At 53.5% G+C, this 23,427-nt stretch overlaps 1 protein-coding gene across 2 annotated transcripts; it reads left to right on the forward strand.

Moving 5' to 3' along the window:
* Positions 1-1,069: 1,069 nt before the first annotated feature.
* On the forward strand, positions 1,070-23,427 carry WRAP73 (WD repeat containing, antisense to TP73). Of its 2 annotated transcripts, XM_053899080.1 has the most exons (12): positions 1,071-1,233; positions 4,815-4,967; positions 5,496-5,612; positions 10,872-10,944; positions 12,197-12,300; positions 13,011-13,097; positions 13,409-13,543; positions 13,623-13,700; positions 21,154-21,259; positions 21,986-22,111; positions 22,543-22,734; positions 23,079-23,427. In XM_053899080.1, the coding sequence occupies exons 1-12, from the start codon at positions 1,165-1,167 to the stop codon at positions 23,219-23,221; spliced, it is 1,383 nt and encodes a 460-aa protein (XP_053755055.1). In that variant the 5' UTR covers positions 1,071-1,164; the 3' UTR covers positions 23,222-23,427. The 2 variants fall into 2 exon arrangements, with proteins under 2 accessions (XP_053755056.1, XP_053755055.1); XM_053899081.1 differs by lacking the exons at positions 4,815-4,967; positions 5,496-5,612 and having other exon boundaries at positions 1,070-1,233.

The raw sequence follows: 23,427 nt of genomic DNA on the forward strand, positions 1-23,427 counted from the left end.
GCCGCCTGGGTCCGCGTTCACCCGGCGGACCTGGCTCACTTCCACCCACCTTTACTGCTCACCCACTGGTTTAGATTCGCGCGGGCTGGAGACACAAAGACGGATGGAGCTGGCCCGGCACAGAAAAGTCTGGTACCGCCTAGCTGGACGCGTGCACGCATCCCCTGCCCGTGTGTTCCAAAGGGGGGTGGCGGGGGACGTCGGCAGGCTGCAGGCCGGGGGCTGTGAGCACAGAGGTGTGGGGAGGGCCCAGGCTGGGTCTGGGTTCTCAGAAGGGAGGGGCGAGAGTGAGTGTCTGGGTCCGCCGGCCCCGGTAGACTGCGGAGGCTCTGGCAGGGCCTGGTCGGGTCATGGGGCAAGCCTCCTTCGGGGGAAGAGGACCAGGGGTTCCCAGAGGGCGAGAGGACAAGGCACTCGCGGGGGAGCCAGCAAGGTGCGCAAAACCCGCGCTGACATAGGCGCGCGCCGTCCTGCGTGGGCAGGTCCCGGGTCGCGCCCTGCGCTCTCCCTCTCCTCCGCGCGGGTGCAAACGCCAAAGGCATTCTACCCAGATCTGCGTAGTGCCCGAGGGGAGGCGAGGGCCTCCCTGCAGGCAGGGTTGCCCAATTCAGCCAAAAAGAAAGAAAAAAGAAAAGAAAAAAAAAAAAAACCCAGAAAACGAATACGTACTTATTCACCGTGTATAACATACAATGTGTGTATATACACTATTACGTATTTAGATAGAAGCGCGTAGGTGTCCGTAAACGTAGTTACATCTAAGCGTATTCACGTGTAAGTATAAACACTCAAACGTAAGCGGACACACAGGACGCCCGTTTACATTTGAAGTTCAGATAAGCGGGTACTTTTTTGGTGTTTGTCCCATACAGTATCTGAGAGCATTTTCCCACAAAAATGATTCGTTGTTTGCCTGAAATTCAACTTGAGCGCGCGTCCCGCGTTTTCGGTGTCAACCCTCGCTGAGGGGCGGATCGCCCTGGTGGCGAGAAGCGCGGCGGCGCGGGAACGTGCGAACTACAAGCCCCACAATGCTGCGCGGTCACCCGGGGCCCTGATAGGCCGCGAGGTGCTTCCGCCCTCCGTCACTTCCGGTCGCGGTGCTGGCGGTTGCCGCAGGCCGGGCGGGAGTGGAGCGCCCGGGGCCGGGGGTCGGAGGCCGCCATGAACTTCTCCGAGGTGTTCAAGCTCTCCGGCCTGCTCTGCAAGTTCTCCCCGGACGGCAAGTACCTGGTGAGCGGCCGCGGGGCCCGGGAGGAGGGGGCAGCTTGGGGGTCCGAGGGTGCGGGCCTCAAGCAGGGGCCCTGGGTTGACACCCGAGGCTGGGGACCCAGGGCACGTGACCCCGGCTGACACCTGAGGCAGGGGACCCTGGGCTGGGGACTCGGACGGGGGCCCCGGGCGGACACCGAGGCAGGCGCCCTGGAGCAGGGGACCCAGGGCACGTGACCCGGGCGGACACCGGGGCTGGGGACTCGACAGATGCCCCAAGCAGGGGCTCCGGGGGAATGGGGCATGGGCAGGTGCCAGCCTCCCTACGCCCCAGTTTCCATCTGTCAGAGGCAGGTAATGGCAGTGTTGTCGTCACACATTTGAGGGTACAGAGGATATCAGCTCTTTGTTGTTATTTTGACACATGGGGGGACATACCTAGTTCTGTTGGCTGTAACCTGGTGCAGCGACTTTGTCTTTGCCAGCCCTCCCCGCCCCCCACCATATGGCAAATAAGCGATTGAAATAACCAGCAGTCTCTGCCCGGATGAGTCCAGTCGTCCGCACTGCTGTTTATTCCAACGATTGGGATTCGAGCTGTTCATCACGGAAGGGGAGGGGGGTGACCAAATGCTGCTGAAATCTCTGAGCCAGTCTGTGCAGGAAACACACCAGCATCATCAGTGTGTATCCTCGGGACCTGGTTGTATGATTGGCACTGGAAGTCCATTCAGGAAAAGATCAGCCTTATAGAAAGTGTGTCTGTTAAAAAAAAAAAAAAAAAAAAGTGTGTCTGTTTAGTTCTGTATGTTAACTCACCGAGGCTTCATGACTTTTCAGTTTGAACCTGAACATTCCTGTTCTTTGTCCAGCTCTTTGAAACTGGAACTCCTTTGTGGAGGTATTATCCTAAATACATAAATTAGCATTCTGCTAAGAGATACACAATGTCTTCAGCTTAAAGTTCACCCCCAGAAACCGTGGCGTATTTTTTGAAATGCTCCCCATAAATTCATTGTTTAAAAAAATCGTCTATGAAAATTCCAGTGAATTATAAAGAGAAAGACTATGTTCCTTTGCTTCATTTTGGTGCTTTTTTTTTTTTTTTTTTTTTTTGGCTTCTCCACCCTGGTGGAAATATGGTGTTACTGGAGTCTTGTTCTTCGAAGCTCTATCCTAAATCCTGAAGAAAGTAGGTCTGTGTTGCCGTTTTTAATATCTTGCAACAGATCTGATAATGGTTTTTCCATGCCATGACACATACTCCCTGTCTTAAGGAGCTCATTGTAACTGATGACAAAGCTACAATGTGACACATGTTCTCAGCTGAAGTTACCCTCCCCTTCTCCTTTTTACAAGGAAAACTCATGAGGTGTGTTTTTTAAACTTTATTTTTGAGAGTGAGAGCGTACGAGTGGGGGAGGGGCAGAGAGAGAGAGAGAGAGAGAGAGAGAGAGAGAGGGAGGGAGGGAGAGAGAGGGAGAGAGAGAATCCCAAGCAGGCTCCTCGTCAGCGTCATGGAGCCCACGGCTCAAACTCACAGAACTCACACTCCCTCACAAACCACGAGATCACAAGGAGCCCCCCAGGCGCCCCGAGGTTTTTTTCAAAAGGAAAAGGAAGGTTTGGAAAAGGAAAGGAAAAGGTTTGTAAAACACAAACCAATAATTGAGTTTGATCTTGATAAGAACGAAGCAATTAACATTTAAAAATCAGTTCTTGGGGTGCCTGGGTGGCCCAGTCAGTTAAGCGTCCGACTTTGGCTCAGGTCATGATCTCGGGGTGTATGAGTTCGAGCCCAGTATTGGGCTCTGTGCTGACAGCTCAGAGCCTGGAGCTGCTTCGGATTCTGTATCTCCCTCTCTCTCTCTGCCCTTCCACTGCTCGCTCGCTCTCCCTCTCTCCCTCTCTCCCTCTCTCAAAAATAGATAAACATTAAAAAAATTTTTTTTAAAAACCAGTTCTTGATTTTTAAACTATAATATAATCTAAAATCAGATAAGTATACCCAAATAATTTGCTTAGATATGGATATTATTAACAAACGTGGACACAGACTGCCTCTTCAAGAAAACAGGATTAACGCTTAAACATCTTCACGGTCAGTACTCAGAATAAGTCCCCGCAGTGGAAGAGAAACCTGCCTGCGACCCCTCCTGTGTCGGGAAAGCGTCAGCCTGCTGCTGCTCTTCGCCTCTGCTGTCCCGCGGCTGCTGTTACACTCGCCGCACTGCTGACACTTCCCGTCATGTTTGCCAGGAGCTGGGGGTGTGTCATAGCACACAAGCCCTCAGGACACCAGCGGGTGCCACACAGCTCAATTCTGGCACCGTCCCCCTGGAGACCCGAGGTGGACCGCCCACCCACTGCATTTTTTTTGATGTTTATTTTCTTGTTTATTTATTTATTTTTTTTTTTCATTTTTGAGAGAGAGAGAAAGAGCATGAGCAGGGGTGCGGCAGAGAGGGGGGCAGGATCTGCAGCGGGCTCCGTGCTGACAGCAGTGAGCCCGATGTGGGGCTGGAACTCCTGAAGCGTGAGATCGTGACGTGAGCCGAAGGCGGGCGCTTCACCAGCTGTGCCCCCCCACGCGCCCCTGTGCCCCCCACTTCAGATTCCAGCCAGAGCTGCGGGTCCTCGAGCTCCCCACAACTTCCGTCTGCCTGGGCCACCAGTCAGAGGCTCCCACAGGCCCCTCCTCGGGTTCGGCTGATTTGCCAGAGTGGCTCACAGAACTCAGACACTTGTGCTAAAGGAGACCAGAGAGGATCCAGGTGAACAGCCAGGTGAAGAGATCCAGAAGACAAGGTCCAGGAGGGTCCCGAGTGCAGGAGCCGCTGTCCCCGTGGGGGTGGGTGCGTCACCTGCCCTGTGTGCCTGTGTTCACCGGCCTGGAGCTCTCTGAACACTGTCCTGTTGGCATTTTACAGAGGATTCCTCGTGATGAATTATTAACTCCGCTTCTAGCCCTCCTCCCCTCTCTGGAGAAGGGGGAGTGGGACTGAACATTCCAAGCTTCTAATTATGGCTGGTATTTCTGGTGGCCAGGAGCCCACCTAGAGTTGCCTCGTTAGAACAAAAGACGCTCCTACCACCCAGGACGTTTCAAGGACTCGAGGAGTCCTGTGCCAGGGCCTGGGGGCAGGGACAAATACGTATTTTTCTGTTGCCTCGTCCTTACGTCTCCGTGGTCCTTCTCACCAAGGACCCTGAGGCCCCCGTCCGCACTCCGTGTGCCTTGTCTGCCGGTGGTTAAAGCAGCAGAGTGCTGGCTTAGTTCACAGAAGAGCTGGTCCCACGCTGTGTCCTGCTTTAGTTTTTAATACGCGAGTCAGAAAGTAAAAAATGACCTAGTAGAGAGTTTTAACAGAACGTCTTATCCTGGAGCAGTGTCAACACATAGTTTGTGTATTTCAACCTTGTCTTCTCGTGAACCCTTATCCTTAGAGGGGGTGACAGTCTGGGAACATGAGGCCGTCCAGGCAGGAAATGCATCCGGAAGGACAGAGGGAGCTAGAATTCCTGGACGGCGGGGAGCACCGACTCCTGAGCTGCCTTCCCTGAGACTGTTAGACCATCGTGGGCTTTTTTCCCGTCTTTAGGCTTCTTGCGTCCAGTACCGCTTAGTGGTCCGGGATGTGCACACCCTCCAGATCCTCCACCTGTACACGTGCCTGGACCAGATCCAGCACATCGAGTGGTCGGCGGACGGACTCTTCATCCTGTGCGCCATGTACAAGCGGGGGCAGGTTCAGGTGCGCCGCCCGCGGGGCTCCGAGCCAGGGGCTCTTGCCTGAGGGTGACCCCGGGAAGGAGCGAGCCTCTTCTGTGCCCTTGTAGTTTGAGAAAAAAGGCGAGGCGGCTCAAGCCGGTTTCCTCTTAAAATTATAACAGTTCCCTAATAGCTTAAGTACTTTGAAAACAGGAAAACACTTAACTAGCCTTAACGTGTCATCAGGTAGAATTCAGTAAGAGGAAGTGTCCGCAGACAGCTGTCTAGAAGCTTGGGCCCCACGGGTTTGGGGAAGCGCGAAGACGCGTTTCTAGCAGATCTGAAGTTTCCCCGAAGGAGCTTGGAGGGCTGGCGAAGGGCTTTAAAACCAACACTGTGAGGTCCCCCGGGAGCGTGGCTTTTGTGCCGCGGTCCGGCTCCAGCCCTGCCTCGTGGCGGATGTGGAATCGCGCCCTGTGTCCTGACCGTGTGCCGTTGAACCGGCTGTTTTCCAGCTTGACGCGCGTGCGCTCATGTTGTGGGTCTGCGTTTCTGTCCGTTGCGAATCCAGGTGTGGTCCCTGGAGCAGCCGGAGTGGCACTGCAGGATCGACGAGGGCTCGGCTGGGCTGGTGGCCTCCTGCTGGAGCCCCGACGGCCGCCACATCCTCAACACAACCGAGTTCCACGTAAGTGCAAAGGCCCCGGGCACACGTCGTCGAGCAGAGGAGGGTGACTCCTCGCGCCTTTCTCCGGAAGTTGCTGGGTAGCGGTCAGGCGGGTGAATTTTGGAGAACGATGTGTATCTTTCAGATATACATATATGGGGAGAGAGGGAGAGACGGAGAAAGATGTGTGTCTTAGGTCGACACGGTTGTTATATGATCTTTCTGCCCAAATTTAAGGAAAAGTAATGCGGGTTTTAAATGACAGGATTTAAGAATTAAACAGTTCCTTTACTTCAGCGGTAGAAGATGAATTCACTACGATCAGCTTTACATCTTTAAGATGCCTGACCTGTGACCGCGGTCACTGCTGCGTCCTGTCCGAGCCTCGCTGGGGCTCCTCCCCTCCCCCCCCCCCCACAAAGTTAGGGAATTTGCACATATAAGGTGTTGGGGTAGAAGGTCTTTGGTGTCAGCAGTGTTGTTTTCAAAGACAGAAAAATGCGCAGATCCCGTTAACGATGTGCCGCCTTTTGAGGGGTTGTCATGACCCAGCGTGTGGGCCCGAACCCCCAGGCCTGGGCTGCCCGGTGCCCTGCAGGAGCCCCGCCCCAGGCTGCAGAGGGGACAGTGCGTGCGTGTGGCGAGGGCGAGTGTCTGTGCCCAGCCGTGAGGGTGCCGGGCGACCCTGTGGGATGTCATCATCGGGTCTTTTTCAAGTTGGCATCATGTGGGAGAAGGTCTCTGTCCAGCCATGAGGGGGCGGCTGAGTCGGCTGCCTCAGACGGCCGTGAGGCTTCACGTACCTTCTGTTTTGGTTTCAGACCCGCTTTTGATGTGGTGTCTGCTCATACAGGCTGTCAGAGACTGAGCAGGACACAGGGCACTTGGTTTCCTTGCGGTGCACATGGTGACTTTTCATTCATTCATTCATTCATTCATTTTTAATTTGAGAGAGAGTGGGGGTGGGGGGCAGAGAGAGAGGGAGGGAGGGAGAGAGAGTCTTGAGCAGGCTCCATATGCTCGGTGCAGAGCCCAGTGAGAGGCTCGATCTCACGCGAGATCATGACCTGAGCTGAAATCCGGAGTCAGACAGAAAGTGGACCGAGACCCAGAGCTGCACACGTTGGCCTTTTAAAGACGCTTGCAACTTGGAAGTTTTCAGACGTGTTGAACTGTTTATACGGCCTCACCCGACAGTCTTCGTGATTAGAATTCTTGGGGCCAGAATCCAGTGTCCAGACGGGCGTGTGCCAGGGCCTCCCTGCCTCCCGTACACGAATGTGACAGGCCCTTTGCACAGGGTCCCCGAGGGTAAAGCACTGTGTGCCCCAACCCACCCCCGAGGCCCAGAGCAGGGCTGCCTGCATGCCCCACAGAGGCGGGACGGACCCTGCGTTCTGTGTTGACCCGTTCTTGCTTTCCTTTGGGTCGTGTGTGTGTGTGTGTGTGTGCACGTGTGCGCATGCACAACGAGCGTATACACTGTTGCTTGCTTTGCATCTGTTTCAAATTTGCTGACGCGAGTTCGTCCTCTGTATTCCGGGGTGGTTCCCTTCGCCCTCGGTGTTCGTCCGTCTGGAAGGCGTGGCTCACTCTGCTGTTCCTCGCAGGCGAAGTCACGGCACACCCGTCTGCCCTCTGCTGCTGCCGGTGTTCAAGGGGGTAGGGGCCACGGTGCCGGGAGTATATCGTACGTGACCTATATTGAGGCACCCTGTCGGGGGTAGCCTGGGGGACTGCCTGCTTATAGTAGATGGCATTCGACTTTCCAGAGCTTTTTACCAGGATTTAAACTGACTGCCAGCCCTGGGGCGCCTGGGGAGCTCAGTCTGTTAAGCGTCTGACTTTGGCTCAGGTCATAACCTCACAGTTCGTGAGTTTGAGCCCCGAGTCAGGCTTTGTGCTGATAGCTCAGAGCCTGGAGCCTGCTTCAGATTCGGTCTCCTCCCCACCCCCCACTCTTTCTCTGCCCTTCCCCTGCTAGCAGTCTGTCTCTCCCAAAATTAAATAAACATTAAAAAAAAAAAAAGAATGAAATTCTAATTTCCTTCTAAGTTCATTCAAGTTCCTGACAACACGAGTCTAATTTTATTTACTATTATTATTTTTTAAAGTTTTATTTTTGTTTAAGTAATCTCTACATCCAACATGGGGCTTGAACTCACAACCCGGAGATCATGAGTCACATACTTCCCCAACTGAGCCAGCCAGGTGCCCCAGCATGAATCTAATTTTAAAAAACAACTTCGGGGCCACGGGGGTGGCTCCGTCGGTTGAACGTCCAACCTCAGCTCGGATCGTGATCTCCCGGTCCGTGAGTTCGAGCCCCGCGTCGGGCTCTGTGCTGACAGCTCGGAGCCTGGAGACTGCTTCAGATTCTGTGTCTCCCTCTCTCTCTGCCCCGAACCCACTCGCATTCTGTCTCTGTCTCTCTCAAAAATAGATAGATAGATAGATAGGTAGGTAGATAGATAGGTGATAGATAGGTAGCTGCCAGGCCAGTGGAGCTACAGAGGAAGTGCATTGTGGTTTCACTTGTCGTTTCCTGACTATTGGTGAGGTTGAGTGCTTTCATACCTTGTTTTACACACATGCACACTCTCGCACACTTGATTAATATGCGCTTCAGGTTCCTGTGGACTGTGCGGTGTGAGGAAGGGATCCACGTCTATCTTTTTCCCAACGACGTTTATCAAGAACTGAATTTCTTTATGTTTACGTAAAATTTCTGATTTTCCTTCCTCTTCCGCTGTTGGCACGCCGGTTTGCCGGGCCGCACTGTTTACGTCCCCGGGTGTGTAGCGTGTCAGTGTCTGTGGGGCTGCCCCCTCCCGTTGCCCTTGTGGTGTCGGTTTGTTTACTGTACTTGTGGGGTGCTGTTACCAGCTGCGCTCGGACTGAGGATGTTAGGTCTTCACGCCAGTGGAACCTTGATTGTAACTCATCGTTCGTTGTCCCTCGTGGATCTTTTTGCCTCACAAACCTGTTTTGTCAGCTGTTCGCCTAGCCTGTGGCTCTCGTGGTTTTTCTTTTTCACTCCTGTTACTTTTCCACCTTCCTGTGTCCTTAAATTTCAGTGTCTGTCTGTGTTGTAAACAGCCCGTAGCTGCCTCAAAAAAAAATAAGCCGAAAACCTTTTTCTTACGTGTCCACAAAGCCAGTTAAAACCACCGACGAGCACCATTCACCCCTTGAGGCGCGCAGCTCAGCCGGAACGTGGACAGCCCCGTCCGCGCCCACCGCTGCTCCCGGATAGCCACTGCCTGCTTGCTGTCCACATTCTCTGTCGGTGGGGCCACGTGGCGTGGGGGGCTCTGTTTGGCCTCTGTCACCCAGCGCTGTGCTGTCACTGAGGGTATCAGCGGCGGTCCCTCGTGGCCGGGCGCCATTCCGTGGCACGGGGACACGGCATCTGCTTTCCGTCCACCATCTGGCAGGCCGTGGGCGCTTTCCCTTGGGCGCCGTCCGGAACGAGCTGCTGGGACGCACGTCATTTGACTCGGGTAAATCCCTAGGAGGGGGTGCCGGGGGCGGGGCGCGTGCCGAACGCTTCAGGAAACTGCCGACTGCTCTCTAACGTGGCTGCCCCCCAGGTTAGAGCTCAGGTGTCCACACTCTCACGACCCTCGACACGCGTCAGTGTGGTTTTCTACTGTAGTCAGTCTTGTGTTGTGGTGTCTCCCTGTGGTTTTGGTTTTTGTTTTTGTTTTAAGTTTATTTATTTTGAGAAAGAGAGAGACAGAAAGCACAAATGGGGAAGAGGCAGAGAGAGAGAGAGAGAGAGAGAGAGAGAGAGAATCCCAAGCAGGCTCCTAGCTGTCGGCACACAGCCCGACATGGGGCTCGATCTCACAAACCCGGAGATCATGACCTGAGCTGAAGTCGGACGCCCAGCCACCTGAGCCTCCCAGACGCCCCTGCCTGTGGTTTCAGTTTGCATTGTCCTCATGACTAATGCCATTAGGCCTCTGTCACATGCCCGTTATCGTAGGACTTGTCTGTTCGTTTCTTTACCGGCTGGCTAGTCACGTTACTCAACTGTGAAGTTTCTTCTACTATATTCTGGAGGCGGGTCCTTTCCTAGACACGAGCCTGGCAAGTGTTTTCTCCTACAGCTTGCCCTCTCAGTTAGTTAACAGCTTCTTTTAAAGAGCAGAAATGTTTCCTTTTAATGGAGTCTAACGGATCAGGTTTTTTTGTTTTGTTTTTTTTTATGTTTTGTGCATCTAAAGAAATCCCCACCCAACCCAAGATCTGAAAAGAGTTTATTCTGTTTTCTTCTAGAAGTTTTATGGTTTGGGCTCCTAAGTGTAAACATAGGACCTGTTTTGAGTTTAGATCTTTTCCACTCGCACTTCTGTCAAAAACCCGTTGCCTGTGTGTGTGCAGGTCTGTTTCTGGATTCTGTCTTGTTCCATTGACCTATTAGCCTCGCTTTGTGCGAACAGCATACTGTCTGATTATAGTACTTTACAGTAAATCTGGAAACCAGGTCAGTGTGTTTTCCAGTGTTGTCCTTGTTCAGAGTCAGCTGTTGGAAGCTCGTCAAGTAGTGAACTGCCACGTCAGCCAACGGGAAGGGCACGGAGACCGTTTTTAGAAACAAAACTAGGAATCGGGGTTAAGAAATTCTGGTTATTCCCTTTTAAACTCTAATGGGATCTAGGGGGTCATAGAACCTCAATATTAGATGTAAATGTAGACGGGTGTTTGAACGCTTAAAAGCTATACTGTGGGCTTTTCCTGGGGACGGGTGTCCGTGACCACCCCGCCAGGCACGCGGGCCGGGAGAGGAGGGGACGGCCGGCTGACAGAGCGGTCACCCCCAGAAACCCTGTGGGGAAGCAGCCGTGCAGAGAGGCCACCGCACGGGCCCTTCTGCCCCCACCTCCTGCTCACGAGTCTGCTGAGGCAGAGGACCAAGCAGGTTGACCTCGCTCAGTCCCCGGGACACCCACCGTCCTGGACAGCTTGCCTGCCGGCATCTGCACGTTTGTTAGGAGAGGAAAACCGCAGTTACTTTGAAATTTTAAACTAAATGCACTTATATTCGACTTTGTGTCGCTCACGCAATACTGTTACAAAAAGAAAACCAAACACCAGGAGCATGAAACTAAAGGACGGGAGACTGGGGGTGGGGGGGGAGACACCCAGGAGCAGCTACTGTTCTTAATTCTGCAGTAAACCTCTTACTGGGTCACTGATGCCTGTCTGTGATTTAACCGCCGTCTTCCCGGCTGCTAAACCTGCACCGTTTCTCTTTCCCCTTCTCCTCGACAGCTGCGGATAACTGTCTGGTCCTTGTGCACAAAGTCCGTGTCTTACATCAAATACCCCAAAGCCTGCCAGCAGGGTGAGTCGGCCGAAGCTGATTTGGAAGCCGTTTCCTTGTTGTTTTTGTTCAGGGCCCGGGGGCGGGGGCGGGGTGGGGGGGAGAGGGACACTTTTTTAATACAGAAAATTTACGGGCACAGTAGTCTCAGCGGCTTATCAGCGTGTGGCCAGCTTCTTTCTCTACGCCCCAGACCTGCTGATGCTTCGTCTGTGAATAGTTCCGTGTGTGTCTCCCGAGGACAAGGGCTCCCCTTTCAAGATAGAACCACAGTGGTTTAAAGGACCTCAGAGAAGTAGGCTTTACGTGCGGTTCCCTTCCTGTCGTAGGACTGGGGATCAGGTCCCTTCGGTTGATGTGTGTCCCAGGACCTGCCCCCCCCCCCCCTCCCAGTTCTGCACTTCAAGCCTCCAGACTTCTGTTGGCCTGCTCTGTGGTCTCTGTGCCGGGGAGAGGGCGGCCGCCCCGCCCAGCCGGCCACTGCGGGACTCGGTTGGACCGCGGAGAGCGAGTGGGGTGCCCATCCCTGAATCGTGAAGTTGGCGCGATGTGTGCAGACAGCAGTGCCTCGTGTGTTCTTGTGGCTCACGAAGTGTGAGCTGTGGCCTGGGGCCTTGTGACTAACACAGAACGGAAAATACGGTTTCACATTTTCAACCAAAGCTTATTTCTAAACTCCGACCTTACTTTTCTTCTCCCGAGTAATTCAAAAGTACACGTAGGAAGTTGGGGCACCTGCGTGGCTTAGTCGGCCGGCTGAGGGTCCGCCTTGGGCTCAGCTCGTGATCTCTCCGCTCCCAGGTTCAAACCCCACATCGGGCTCTGTGCTGTCGGGGCGGAGTCTGCTTCAGTTCCCGTCTCCCTCTCTCTCTGCCACCGCCCCCCCCCCCCCCCCCCCGCCAGCTGTTGCTTTCTCTCGGTCTCAAAAGTAAATAAGATATTCTTTTAAAAAAGTAAAACTGGGTGTAATGAGAAGCTGACAAGCTGGCTGAGCTCCCTAGGATTTGTGCTCCAAAAACGACGATCCGTCAGGAGCTGCATTTTCAGTGACACTTTGTGGTTCTTCGGGGGCCCGGTTCCTGCGGTTTTCCGTCAGATCCCTTGCCGGTCGGGGGTTGGGGGTCGGGGGGTCCCTGGGCTGCTGCACCGAGGCCGCGGTCTCGCTCTCCGCCCCTCCGTCTGGCTGCGGGCGCCCGTCCCTCCCCGTGACCCCTGCCTCTGGTTTCTCACCGCTCCCTGGGGCTGCAGCGGGGTGTCCCTCTCCTCCCGCCAGGGGTCTCCTTTACCCGGGACGGCCGCTACATGGCGCTGGCGGAGCGGCGCGACTGCCAGGACCACGTGAGCGTCTTCGTCTGCAGCGACTGGCAGCTCCTGCGGGTAGGGGGTGCCCTGCCGGCCACGGGGCGTCTCCGAGGCCCGGGCACCTTTGGGAGGGGTCGCGGCAGCGCCATCTCGTGGAGGGCGGGTCACCGGAGGGCACGCCCCGGGGGGTGGGCCTGCCGGTGAGCGGGGCGGCCACAGGCCATCGGGTGAGCCGCTGTCCTCTTGTCAGGGCCGTGCGGTTCGCCCAGGGGCTGCTGCCCCGGGAGGGTCTGCTCTGGGCCAGCCTCCAGGGGCCCCGGCCAGGTGCGCAGGGCCCTCCTCCCCTGGCCGGGCTCAGCTCCACGGGCTGGGTGGGTGCGGAGAGGCCTTCGGACTGGCAGTGACCCTCCTGCCAGAGCACGGAGGCGGCCCCATCGACCCGGGCACGGGGTGTCCTGGCGGGATCTCGCGGAGCTGATCTTCCAGGAGTGAGGCCGAGCCAGGCCGGAACCGGGAGGGAGTGGGGGGCGGTGCCAGGCCGCGGGAGCTGCGTCACAGCCAGCGGTGCTGGGCACCGTCCTGCCCGGTGGGCTCCACCTGGGCCCGCCTGGGGCCTCCTGAGTGCTCAGGCAGGATTTTAACGACAGAAGGACAGGGCTGGAGACATTGTCCGCTTCTGTACAGGGAAATTAAATACTAAACGTGTTCCCAACGTCAGTGATAAAATGTGTATTTGTTCAAGAAAACACTTTCGAATTTAACGTTTCTCTGTCTTGCTTTGGAAGCACTTTGACACGGAGACCCAGGACCTCGCAGGGATCGAGTGGGCCCCAAACGGCTGTGTGCTGGCAGTGTGGGACACCTGCCTGGAGGTATGCAGGGTGACCAGGCAGACCCTGTGTGTTGGGGCGCTTTGACCTGTGTTTACCCGAGGCTTTCTGAATGTGGAGGCTCGGTCGGCTCACCGGGCTCCGAGGCCAAGCCCAGCCCTTTGACCAGCGAGTCCTTACGTTTGCGGCCAAGGTCCCCACTGTCCCCTGTGCGGGAGGGCCTGTCCTGCTCCACCGGTCTTCCTTCTGACCTCCCGCTGGCCATCGGCTGTGTCCCCATCCCCGCCCACCCCCCCACACCCCCCCCATGCTCCGGTCAGGGTGAGTGTCAACATCTGCACGGTCTCTTGCAGTACAAGGTCCTGCTCTACTCCTTGGACGGCCGGCTCTTGTCCGCGTACTGTGCCTACGAGTGGTCCCTGGGCGTCAAGTCTGTGGCCTGGAGCCCCAGCAGTCAGTTCCTGGCCATCGGAAGCTACGACGGGAAGGTGAGACCGAGTAGCACACGTGGAGATGCTGCGGGCACGGCGCCCGCCAGGGGCCCTCACGCGCACTCTCCCCCCTCAGGTGCGCATCCTTAATCACGTGACTTGGAAAATGATCACAGAGTTCGGGCACCCAGCCACCATTAGCAACCCCAAAATAGTAAGTCTGGAATGCATGTTTGTTTGTTTCTTTGTTTCTTTGTTTCTTTCTTTCTTTCTTTCTTTCTTTCTTTCTTTCTTTCTCTCTTTCCTTCTCTCTTTCTCTCTCTCTTTCTCTCTTTCTCTCTCTCTGTCTCTCTCTCTCTCTCTTTCTTTCTTTATGAAATTTATTGTCAACTTGCTTTCCATGCAACACCCAGTGCTCATCCCAACAGGTGACCTCCTCAGTGCCCATCACCCACTTTCCCCTCCCTCCCACCCCCCATCAACCCTCAGTTTGTTCTCAGCTTTTAGGAGTCTCTTATGTTTTGGCTCCCTCCCTCTCTAACCATTTTTCCCCCCTTCTCCTCCCCCCTGGTCTTCTGTTAAGTTTCTCAGGATCCACATAAGAGTGAAAACATATGGTATCTGTCTTTGTCTGTATGGCTTATTTCACTTAGCATAACACTCTCCAGTTCCATCCACGTTGCTACAAAGGGCCAGATTTCATTCTTTCTCATTGCCACGTAGTATTCCATTGTGTATATAAACCACAATTTCTTTATCCATTCATCAGTTGATGGACATGTAGGCTCTTTCCATAAGTTGGCTGTTGTTGAAAGTGCTGCTGTAAACATTGGGGTACAAGTGCCCCTCTGCATCAGCACTCCTGGATCCCTTGGGTAAATTCCTAGCAGTGCTATTGCTGGGTCATCGGGTAGATCTGTTTTTAATTTTTTGAGGAGCGGCTGCACCAGTTTGCATTCCCACCAACAGTGCAAGAGGGTTCCCGTTTCTCCACATCCTCTCCAGCATCTATAGTCTTCTGATTTGTTCATTTTAGCCATTCTGACCGGCGTGAGGTAGTGTCTCAGTGTGGTTTTGATTTTTATTTCCCTGATGAGGAGCGACGTTGAGCATCTTTTCATGTGCCTGTTGGCCATCTGGATGTCTTCTTTAGAGAAGTGTCTATTCATGCTTTCTGTCCATTTCTTCACTGGATTATTTGTTTTTCGGGTGTGGAGTTTGGTGAGTTCTTTATAGATTTGGATACTAGCCCTTTGTCCAATATGTCATTTGCAAATATCTTTTCCCATTCCGTTGGTTGCCTTTTAGTTTTGTTGATTGTTTCCTTTGCTATGCAGAAGCTTTTTATCTTCATGAGGTCCCAGTAGTTCGTTTTTGCTTTTAATTCCCTTACCTTTGGGGATGTGTCAAGTAAGAAATTGCTGCGGCTGAAGTCAGAGAGGTTTTTCCCTGCTTTCTCCTCTAGGGTTTTGATGGTTTCCTGTCTCACATTTAGGTCCTTCATCCATTTTGAGTTTGTTTTTGTGAATGGTGTGAGAAAGTGGTCTAGTTTCATCCTTCTGCATGTTGCTGTCCAGTTCTCCCAGCACCATTTGTTAAAGAGACTTTTTTCCATTGGATATTCTTTCCTACTTTGTCAAAGATTAGTTGGCCATATTTTTGTGGGTCTAGTTCTGGGGTTTCTGTTCTATTCCATTGGTCTATGTGTCTGTTTTTGTTTTTTGTTTTTTAACATTTATTTATTTTTGAGACAGAGAGAGACAGAGCATGAGCAGGGGAGGGTCAGAGAGAGAGGGAGACACAGAACCCGAAACAGGCTCCAGGCTCTGAGCTGTCAGCCCAGAACCCGATGTGGGGCTCGAACTCACGGACCGCGAGATCATGACCTGAGCCGAAGTCGGACACCCAACCAACTGAGCCACCCAGGCGCCCCTGTGTGTCTGTTTTTGTGCCAATACCATGCTGTCCTGATGATGACAGCTTTGTAGTAGAGGCTAAAGTCTGGGATTGTGATGCCTCCTGCTTTGACTTTCTTCTTCAGTATTACTTTGGCTATCCGGGGTCTTTTGTGGTTCCATACAAATTTTAGGATTGCTTGTTCTAGCTTCAAGAAGAATGCTGGTGCAATTTTGATTGGGATTGCATTGAATGTGTAGATGGCTTTGGGTAGTATTGACATTTTAACAATATTTATTCTTTCAATCCATGAGCACAGAATGTTTTTCCATTTCTTTGTAACTTCTTCAATTTCCCTCATAAGGTTTCTGTAGTTTTCAGCATACAGATCTTTTACATCTTTGGTTAGGTTTATTCCTAGGTATTTTATGCTTCTTGGTGCAATTGTGAATGGGATCAGTTTCTTTATTTGTCTTTCTGTTGCCTCATTATTAGCGTAGAAGAATGCAACTGATTTCTGTACATTGATTTTGTATCCTGCGACTTTGATGAATTCATGTATCAGTTGTAGCAGACTTTTGGTGGAGTCTGTCAGGTTTTCCATGTATAATATCATGTCATCTGCAAACAGTGAAAGCTTGACTTCATCTTTGCCAATTTTGATGCCTTTGATTTCCTTTTGTTGTCTGATTGCTGATGCTAGAACTTCCAGCACTATGTTAAACAACAGCAGTGAGAGTGGACATCCCTGTCGTGTTCCTGATCTCAGGGAAAAAGCTCTCAGTTTTTCCCTGTTGAGGATGATGTTAGCTGTGGGCTTTTCATAAATGGCTTTTATGCTGTTTGAGATATGTTCCTTCTATCCCGACTTTCTCAAGGGTTTTTATTAAGAAAGGATGCTGAATTTTGTCAAATGCTTTTTCTGCATCGATTGACAGGATCATATGGTTCTTATCTTTTCTTTTATTAATGTGATGTATCACATTGATTGATTTGCGAATGTTGAACCAGCCCTGCAGCCCAGGAATGAATCCCACTTGATCGTGGTGAATAATTCTTTTTATATGCTTTTGAATTCGATTTGCTAGTATCTTATTGAGAATTTTGCATCCATATTCATCAGGGATATTGGCCTGTAGTTCTCTTTTTTTACTGGGTCTCTGTCTGGTTTAGGAATCAAAGTAATGCTGGCTTCATAGAATGAGTCTGGAAGTTTTCCTTCCCTTTCTATTTTTTGGAATAGCTTGAGAAGGATAGGTATTATCTCTGCTTTAAATGTCTGGTAGAATTCCCCTGGGAAGCCATTGGGAAGCCATCTGGTCCTGAACTGTTATTTGTTGGGAGATTTTGGATAACTGATTCAATTTCTTCGCTGGTTATGGGTCTGTTCAAGCTTTCTATTTCTTCCTGTTTGAGTTTTGGAAGTGTGTGCGTGTTTAGGAATTTGTCCATTTCTTCCAGGTTGTCCAGTTTGTTGGCATGTAATTTTTCATAGTATTCCCTGACAATTGCTTGTATTTCTGAGGGATTGGTTGTAATAATTCCATTTTCATTCGTGATTTTGTGTATTTGGGTCATCTCCCTTTTCTTTTTGAGAAGCCTGGCTAGAGGTTTATCAATTTTGTTTATTTTTTCAAAAAACCAACTCTTGGTTTCATAGATCTGCTCTACAGTTTTTTTAGATTCTATGTTGTTTATTTCTGCTCTGATCTTTATTATTTCCCTTCTTCTTCTGGATTTGGGGTGTCTTTGCTGTTCTGCTTCTATCTCCTTTAGGTGCGCTGTTAGATTTTGTATTTGGGATTTTTCTTGTTTCTTGAGATAGGCCTGGGTTGCAATGTATTTTCCTCTCAGGACTGCCTTTGCTGCATCCCAAAACGTTTGGATTGTTGTATTTTCATTTTCATTTGTTTCCATATATTTTTTAATTTCTTCTCTAATTGCCTGCTTGACCCATTCATTCTTTAGTAGGGTGTTCTTTAACCTCCATGCTTTTGGAGGTCTTCCAGACGTTTTCGTGTTGTTGATTTCAAGCTTCAGAGCATTGTGGTCTGAAAGCATGCATGGTATGATCTCAGTTCTTGTATACTTATGAAGGGCTGTTTTGTGACCCAGTATGTGATCTATCTTGGAGAAGGTTCCATGTGCACTCGAGAAGAAAGTATATTCTGTTGCTTTGGGATGCAGAGTTCTAAATATATCTATCAAGTCCATCTGATCCAGTGTATCATTCAGGGCCCTTGTTTTTTTATTGATCCTGTGTCTAGATGATCTGTCCAGCGTTGTAAATGGAGTATTAAAGTCCCCTGGAATTACCACATTCTTATCAATAAGGTTGCTTATGTTTTTGATTAATTGTTTTAGATATTTGGGGGCTCCCGTATTCGGTGCATAGACATTTATAATTGTTAGCTCTTCCTGATGGATAGACCCTATAATGATTATATAATGCCCTTCTTCATCTCTTGTTACAGCCTTTAATTTGAAGTCTAGTTTGTCTGATATAAGTATGGCTACTCCAGCTTTCTTTTGACTTCCAGTAGCATGATAGATAGTTCTCCATCCCCTCACTTTCAATCTGAAGGTGTCCTCAGGTCTAAAATGAGTCTCTTGTAGGCAGCAAATAGATGGGTCTTGTTTTTTTTTATCCATTCTGATACCCTATGTCTTTTGATTGGCGCATTTAGTCCATTTACATTCAGTGTTATTATTGAAAGATATGGGTTTAGAGTTATTATGTTATCTATAGATTTCATGCTTGTAGTGGTGTCTCTGGTCCTTTGTGGTCCTTGCAACATTTCATTCACAGAGTCCCCCTTAGGATCTCTTGTAGGGCTCGTTTAGTGATGATGAATTCCTTCAGTTTTTGTTTGTTTGAGAAAACCTTTATTTCTCCTTCTATTTTGAATGACAGACTTGCTGGGTAAAGGATTCTTGGCTGCATTATTTTCCCTGTTCATCACACTGAAGATTTCCTGCCATTCCTTTCCAAGTTTCAGTAGATAGGTCTGCTACTACCCTTATGTGTCTATCTTTGTATGTTAAGGCCCGTTTATCCCTAGCTGCTTTCAGAATTCTCTCTTTATCCTTGTATTTTGCCAGTTTCACTAGGATATATTGTGCAGAAGATCGATTCAAGTTACATCTGAAGGGAGTTCTCTGTGCCTCTTGGATTTCAATGCCTTTTTCCTTCCCCAGATCAGGGAAGTTCTCAGCTATGATTTCTTCAAGTATGTCTTCAGCACCTTTCCCTCTCTCTTCCTCCTCTGGAATCCCAATTATGCATATGTTATTACATTTAATTGTGTCACTTAGTTCTCTAAGTCTCCCCTCATACTCATGGATTTTTTTTATCTCTCTTTTTCTCAGCTTCCTCTTTTTCCATAATTTTATCTTCCAGTTCACCTGTTCTCTCCTCTGCCTCTTCAATCCGAGCTGTGGTCGCCTCCATTTTATTTTGCAGCTCATTTATAGCATTTTTAGCTCCTCCTGACTGTTCCTTAGTCCCTTGATCTCTGTAGCAATAGAGTCTCTGCTGTCCTCTATACTGTTTTCAAGCCCAGCGATTAATTTTATGACTATTATTTTAAATTCATTTTCTGCTGTATTGCTTAAATCGTTTTTGATCAGTTCGTTAGCTGTCGCTATTTCCTGGAGTTTCTTTTGGGGAGAATTCCTCCATTTCGTCATTTTGGATAGTCCCTGGGGTGGCGCGGAACTGCGGGGCACTTGCCCCGTGCTGTCTGGAGTAACTTGCGCTGGTGGGCGGGGCCGCAGTCAGAGCCGCTGTCTGTGCCCAGCCCACCGCTGGGGCCACAGTCAGACTGGTGTGTACCTTCTCTTCCCCTCTCCCAGGGGCAGGTCTCACTGTGGAGTGGTGTGGCCCCTGTCTGGGCTGTGTGCACACTGCCAGGCTGGTGGTGCTGCTTCGATGGGATCTGGCGTATTATTAGCCGGGGTGGATCCGCAAGGCGCACAGGGGTGGGAGGAGCAGGCTCAGCTCGCTTTTCCTTCGGTGATCCGCTTCAGGAGGAGCCCTGCGGCACCGGGAGGGAGGCCGACCCGTCGGAGGGATGGATCCGCAGAAGCACAGCGTTGGGTGTTTGCGCGGTGCAAGCAAGTTCCGTGACGGGAACCGGCTCCCTTTGGGATTTTGGCTGGGGGATGGGCGAGGGAGAAGGCGCTTCCCAGTGCCTCTGTTCCCCGCCAAGCCGCGCTCTGTCGTCCGGGGCTCAACAACTCTCCCTCCGTTGTCCTCCGGCCCTCCCGTTCTCCGAGCAGAGCTGTTAGCTTATAACCTTCCAGATGTTAAGTCTCACTGGCTGACAGAACACACTCCGTCCGGCCCCTCCGCTTTTGCCAGCCAGACTCGGGGGCTCTGCCTTGCCGGGCGGGCTGGCTGCCCCTCCACCGCCCCGGCTCCCTCCCGCCAGTCTGTGGAGCGTGCACCGCCTCTCTGCCCTTCCTACCCTCTTCCGTGGGCCTCTCGTCTGCGCGCGGCTCCAGAGAGTCCGTTCTGCTAGTCTTCTCGTGGTTATCGGGGTAAATTAGGCAGATGTGGGTGGGATCTAAGCGATCAGCAGGACGCGCTGAGCCCAGCGTCGTCCTTCGCCGCCATCTTCCTCCCTCCCTGGAATGCAGGTTTCTATTTGAGCCACATTTGGAGAAGGGAGGTAGAAAAAGTCTTTTTTCACTTTACATTGTTCATGATGATGTCGCTACTCACATCACCAGAAACTTCCGTTACGGTAACATTTCAAATGTTCGGCTCAACCAATTCCCAAAGGACCCGAAGTGGTGTCCTTGCCCTGCCCTCCCCACTCCCCAGATGGGTCACTCTCAGGTCTGTTCCTGCCCTCGGCAGAGTACCCAGGGTCCCTCACCCACAAGCACCGGGCGTTTGGGGCTGGAGAAGCAGACCTGAGAAGTGGGGGGCAGGTGTCCCTGGGGCAGGCAGGGACGGTCACGGGGTCAGGGGCCAGGAAGAAGTGATATGGCATCAGAGGGAGGAGCAGTTCTGGCAGCAAGAACATGAAGTACAAAGGGCCTGAGGTGGGCATGTGTGTCCTTTTTAGCAGGGGACAGACAGACCCCAACCTTGGGGAGCTGTCCCACATGTGGGAAATATGAGGGAGGCCACCAGGAGTAGGGCTGCAGGTAGCCGTGTGGAAGGGGAGGGGAGGGGAGGAGAGGGGGAGGGGACAGCTGGGGAGGCGAGGCTGGGGCGGAGGTCCCGAGGTGGGACCTGGCTGGAGGTGCAGGCGGGTGAAGCCATCCATGGTTGTGGGAGGCCGAGGCCGAGCAGGCCAACCACGCGGGCCGTGAAGGGTTTGCTCGGCCTTCCCGGCCTGCAGCCCGAGCTTGTTCTGAGGCCAGGGGGCAGCCGGGCTGCCTCACCGCCTCGGCCTCATGGGCCCATCAGGCTTCAGGACACAGATGTCCCCTCGTTCGCAGGACCTGTGTCTGTGACTTGGCACCACTGAGATGCTTGTGTCCTCACTGGCCAGCGGTCGGTTGGGCGCGTACGAACCCGCAGCCAGCACAGGCCACTCCCCCGAGGGGCGGGCTCGGGGTGGGGCTCGGGGTGGGACCCACGCCGGGCGCCCCCGCGGGGGAGTGGGCGCCGGTGGCCCGGCGTCTCTGTGTCCGTCACCAGGAACGGCAGCGCCTCGCGTCCAGGTCCAGCGTCACCACTACCCGGTGCGTCACCGCCTCTGCTCCTGCGTGTCATGTGCGGGCGGTGGTGGTGGCAGGACTGTCGTGTCTTCCAGGTCGTGTACAAGGAAGCCGAGAAGACTCCGCGGCTGGCGCCGGGCCGCCTGGCCTTCCCCCCGCCCAGAGCAGCAGCCGGCGTGGCTTCCCCTGCAGAGACCAAGTGTGAGCAGCTGGGGGGGGGGGGGGGGGGGGCGGGATTGCTCCCTCCTTTGACCGCGACACCTCCCGGCTTGCGTCCTCTCGCCTGACGGGGGGGGGATGTTTCTGTTTCCGTCGCGTCGGGAGGGCTGGTGGTCCCAGTGTGACAGGCACCGCCCTGCAGGTGGTTCTTTAAGGACCAGTAAGATGCCCTTGGAGGAGCCAGAGGGGGTGGGGCTGCGGAACTGGCCGCGGGTCCTGGGCAGGTGGCCTGTGCCTCAGTCCCGGCATCGGTACGGTGGGCTAACGAGGTACAGGAGGTGGGGGAGCAGCCCCCAGGTCGTGTGGTGTCCGCGGCCCAGCCCCGCTCAGTAAGCACCCCGGATGGGGGGGGGGGGCGGGGACACAGCCAGCACACCCGCTCACCTGGCCTTCCATCGTCACCTTACCACCTTTTGCCGTGAGTTTTACAATGGCTTTTTGTTTTTTTTTAAGACTTTTTTAGAGCAGTTTAGGTGTATGGCAAAACTGAGGGGAAGGCACAGAGTTGCCACGCCCCTGCCCGCTCACACGTGGCCTCTCCACTACACAGACCCCGCCACGGGGGCTCCAGCGCCGTGGCCGGGTCCCCTTAAGCCTCTGTTTCCATAGAATCTTCCTCCGTGGGTTAACGTGAAGTCCTCTTTTCCTTCTGTCTGAACTGAGTGGACGAGGCCAGCGGCTCCTGTCCCCTCCCTTTCCGTGTTCTAGATGAGATCGCCTCCGTGCCAGTCTCCTTACAGACCCTGAAGCCTGTTGCCGACAGAGCGAACCCGAAAATCGGCATCGGAGCGCTGGCCTTCAGCCCGGACAGCTACTTCCTGGCGACGAGAAGCGGTCAGTGGCCGCGCTCGCGGGCCGGGCCCCTCCCCGTTTCCTCCGGTGCCCAGGCATGAAGACCGGGTGAGCGGAAACCCCGGTGACGGGCTTCTGGCACGTCGCGTCCTCCTGCCGGGAGGCTGTGCCCACGGAAGCTCCCGGAGGTGCGGTGTCTCGGCGCCTCCGCCTGCTGCTTGCCGTCGGGCGAAGAGCAGGGTCCGGGCGCCACCACAGCCACGGCCCGTTTCGTGCGGGAAGGGGGCTCACGTGTTTTGAGGGCTGTAAAAACCGCCAAACCCGCCCTTGTGGGCTCTAAGCCTGGGCGGGGGGACCGTCCGGCTCGTAGACACCGGAGCAGCCACGTCCACGGGGCTTGGGGCCTGTCCCCCCCCCAGCGTGCATCGCAGGCGGGGACACTGAAGCAGGGTGTCCGCGTCGTCCCTCCTCAGACAGTGTCCCGAACGCCGTCTGGATCTGGGACATTCAGAAGCTGAGGCTCTTCGTGGTGCTGGAGCAGCTGTCCCCCGTGCGCTCCTTCCAGTGGGACCCGCAGCAGCCCCGGCTGGCCATCTGCACGGGAGGCGGCAAGGTGTACCTGTGGTCGCCAGCGGGCTGCGTGTCCGTGCAGGTGCCTGGGGAAGGTGAGCGCGGTGGCGCTTGTGACCGGCTGTAGGCAGAACCCTAACAGATGAGCCCCTCCCAGCCGACCTGGGCACCGTGGCTCGTGTGGGCGACCGCCTCGGGTGTACGGCCGGTCCCTCTCGGCACATCCAGGGAGACCTCAGGTCGGTCCCCGGCGTCACACACCGGGTGGGGGTCCACCGCTCCGAGCTCTCACGGGACACAGAGACGCCCACCCGAGTTGAGCTTTGGGGCTGCAGCTGGGTCTCTCCAGGCCTGTCCTTCGGCCACGGGATTTGGGGCCGCGCTCACCCTGGGACCCTGGCCTCACCCTTTCACCCTCCGGCTGCCTGTCTTTCTCCAGGTGACTTTCAGGTGCTTTCTCTGTGCTGGCATTTAAACGGGGACTCACTGGCCCTCCTCAGTAAGGACCACTTCTGCCTGTGTTTCCTGGAAACCGAGGACAGGGTTGGCACGGCCTTTGGACGGCCGGGTGACCACACGTAGGACCTGCGAGTGCCCAGGCCCAGCCGAGACGAGAGAACACCGTGGCACGTGGCAGCTACGGGGAAGGTGCGAGGCTTCTGGGGGGCGGGGGGCGTTCCCCAACAGTGGCCCAGATGAAATGACCGGCTTTTATTTTTGTATAGCATTCCTGTAAATATGTATGGTATGAGACTAATTTTTATTTAAAATAAACATTTGCTAACTCA

Source organism: Panthera pardus, unplaced genomic scaffold, assembly GCF_024362965.1.
Source record: "Panthera pardus isolate Hobbes unplaced genomic scaffold, ASM2436296v1 HiC_scaffold_11, whole genome shotgun sequence".
NCBI classification, from domain to species: Eukaryota; Metazoa; Chordata; class Mammalia; order Carnivora; family Felidae; genus Panthera; species Panthera pardus.

Excerpts from the sequence above, each read along its gene's own strand:
- WRAP73 (XM_053899080.1), top strand. The coding sequence starts at position 1,165 with ATGAACTTCTCCGAGGTGTTCAAGCTCTCCGGCCTGCTCTGCAAGTTC. Across the intron at positions 12,301-13,010 it reads GCGACTGGCAGCTCCTGCGG|CACTTTGACACGGAGACCCA; the intron begins GTAGGGGGTGCC and ends TTGCTTTGGAAG. Across the intron at positions 22,112-22,542 it reads CTTCCTGGCGACGAGAAGCG|ACAGTGTCCCGAACGCCGTC; the intron begins GTCAGTGGCCGC and ends GTCCCTCCTCAG.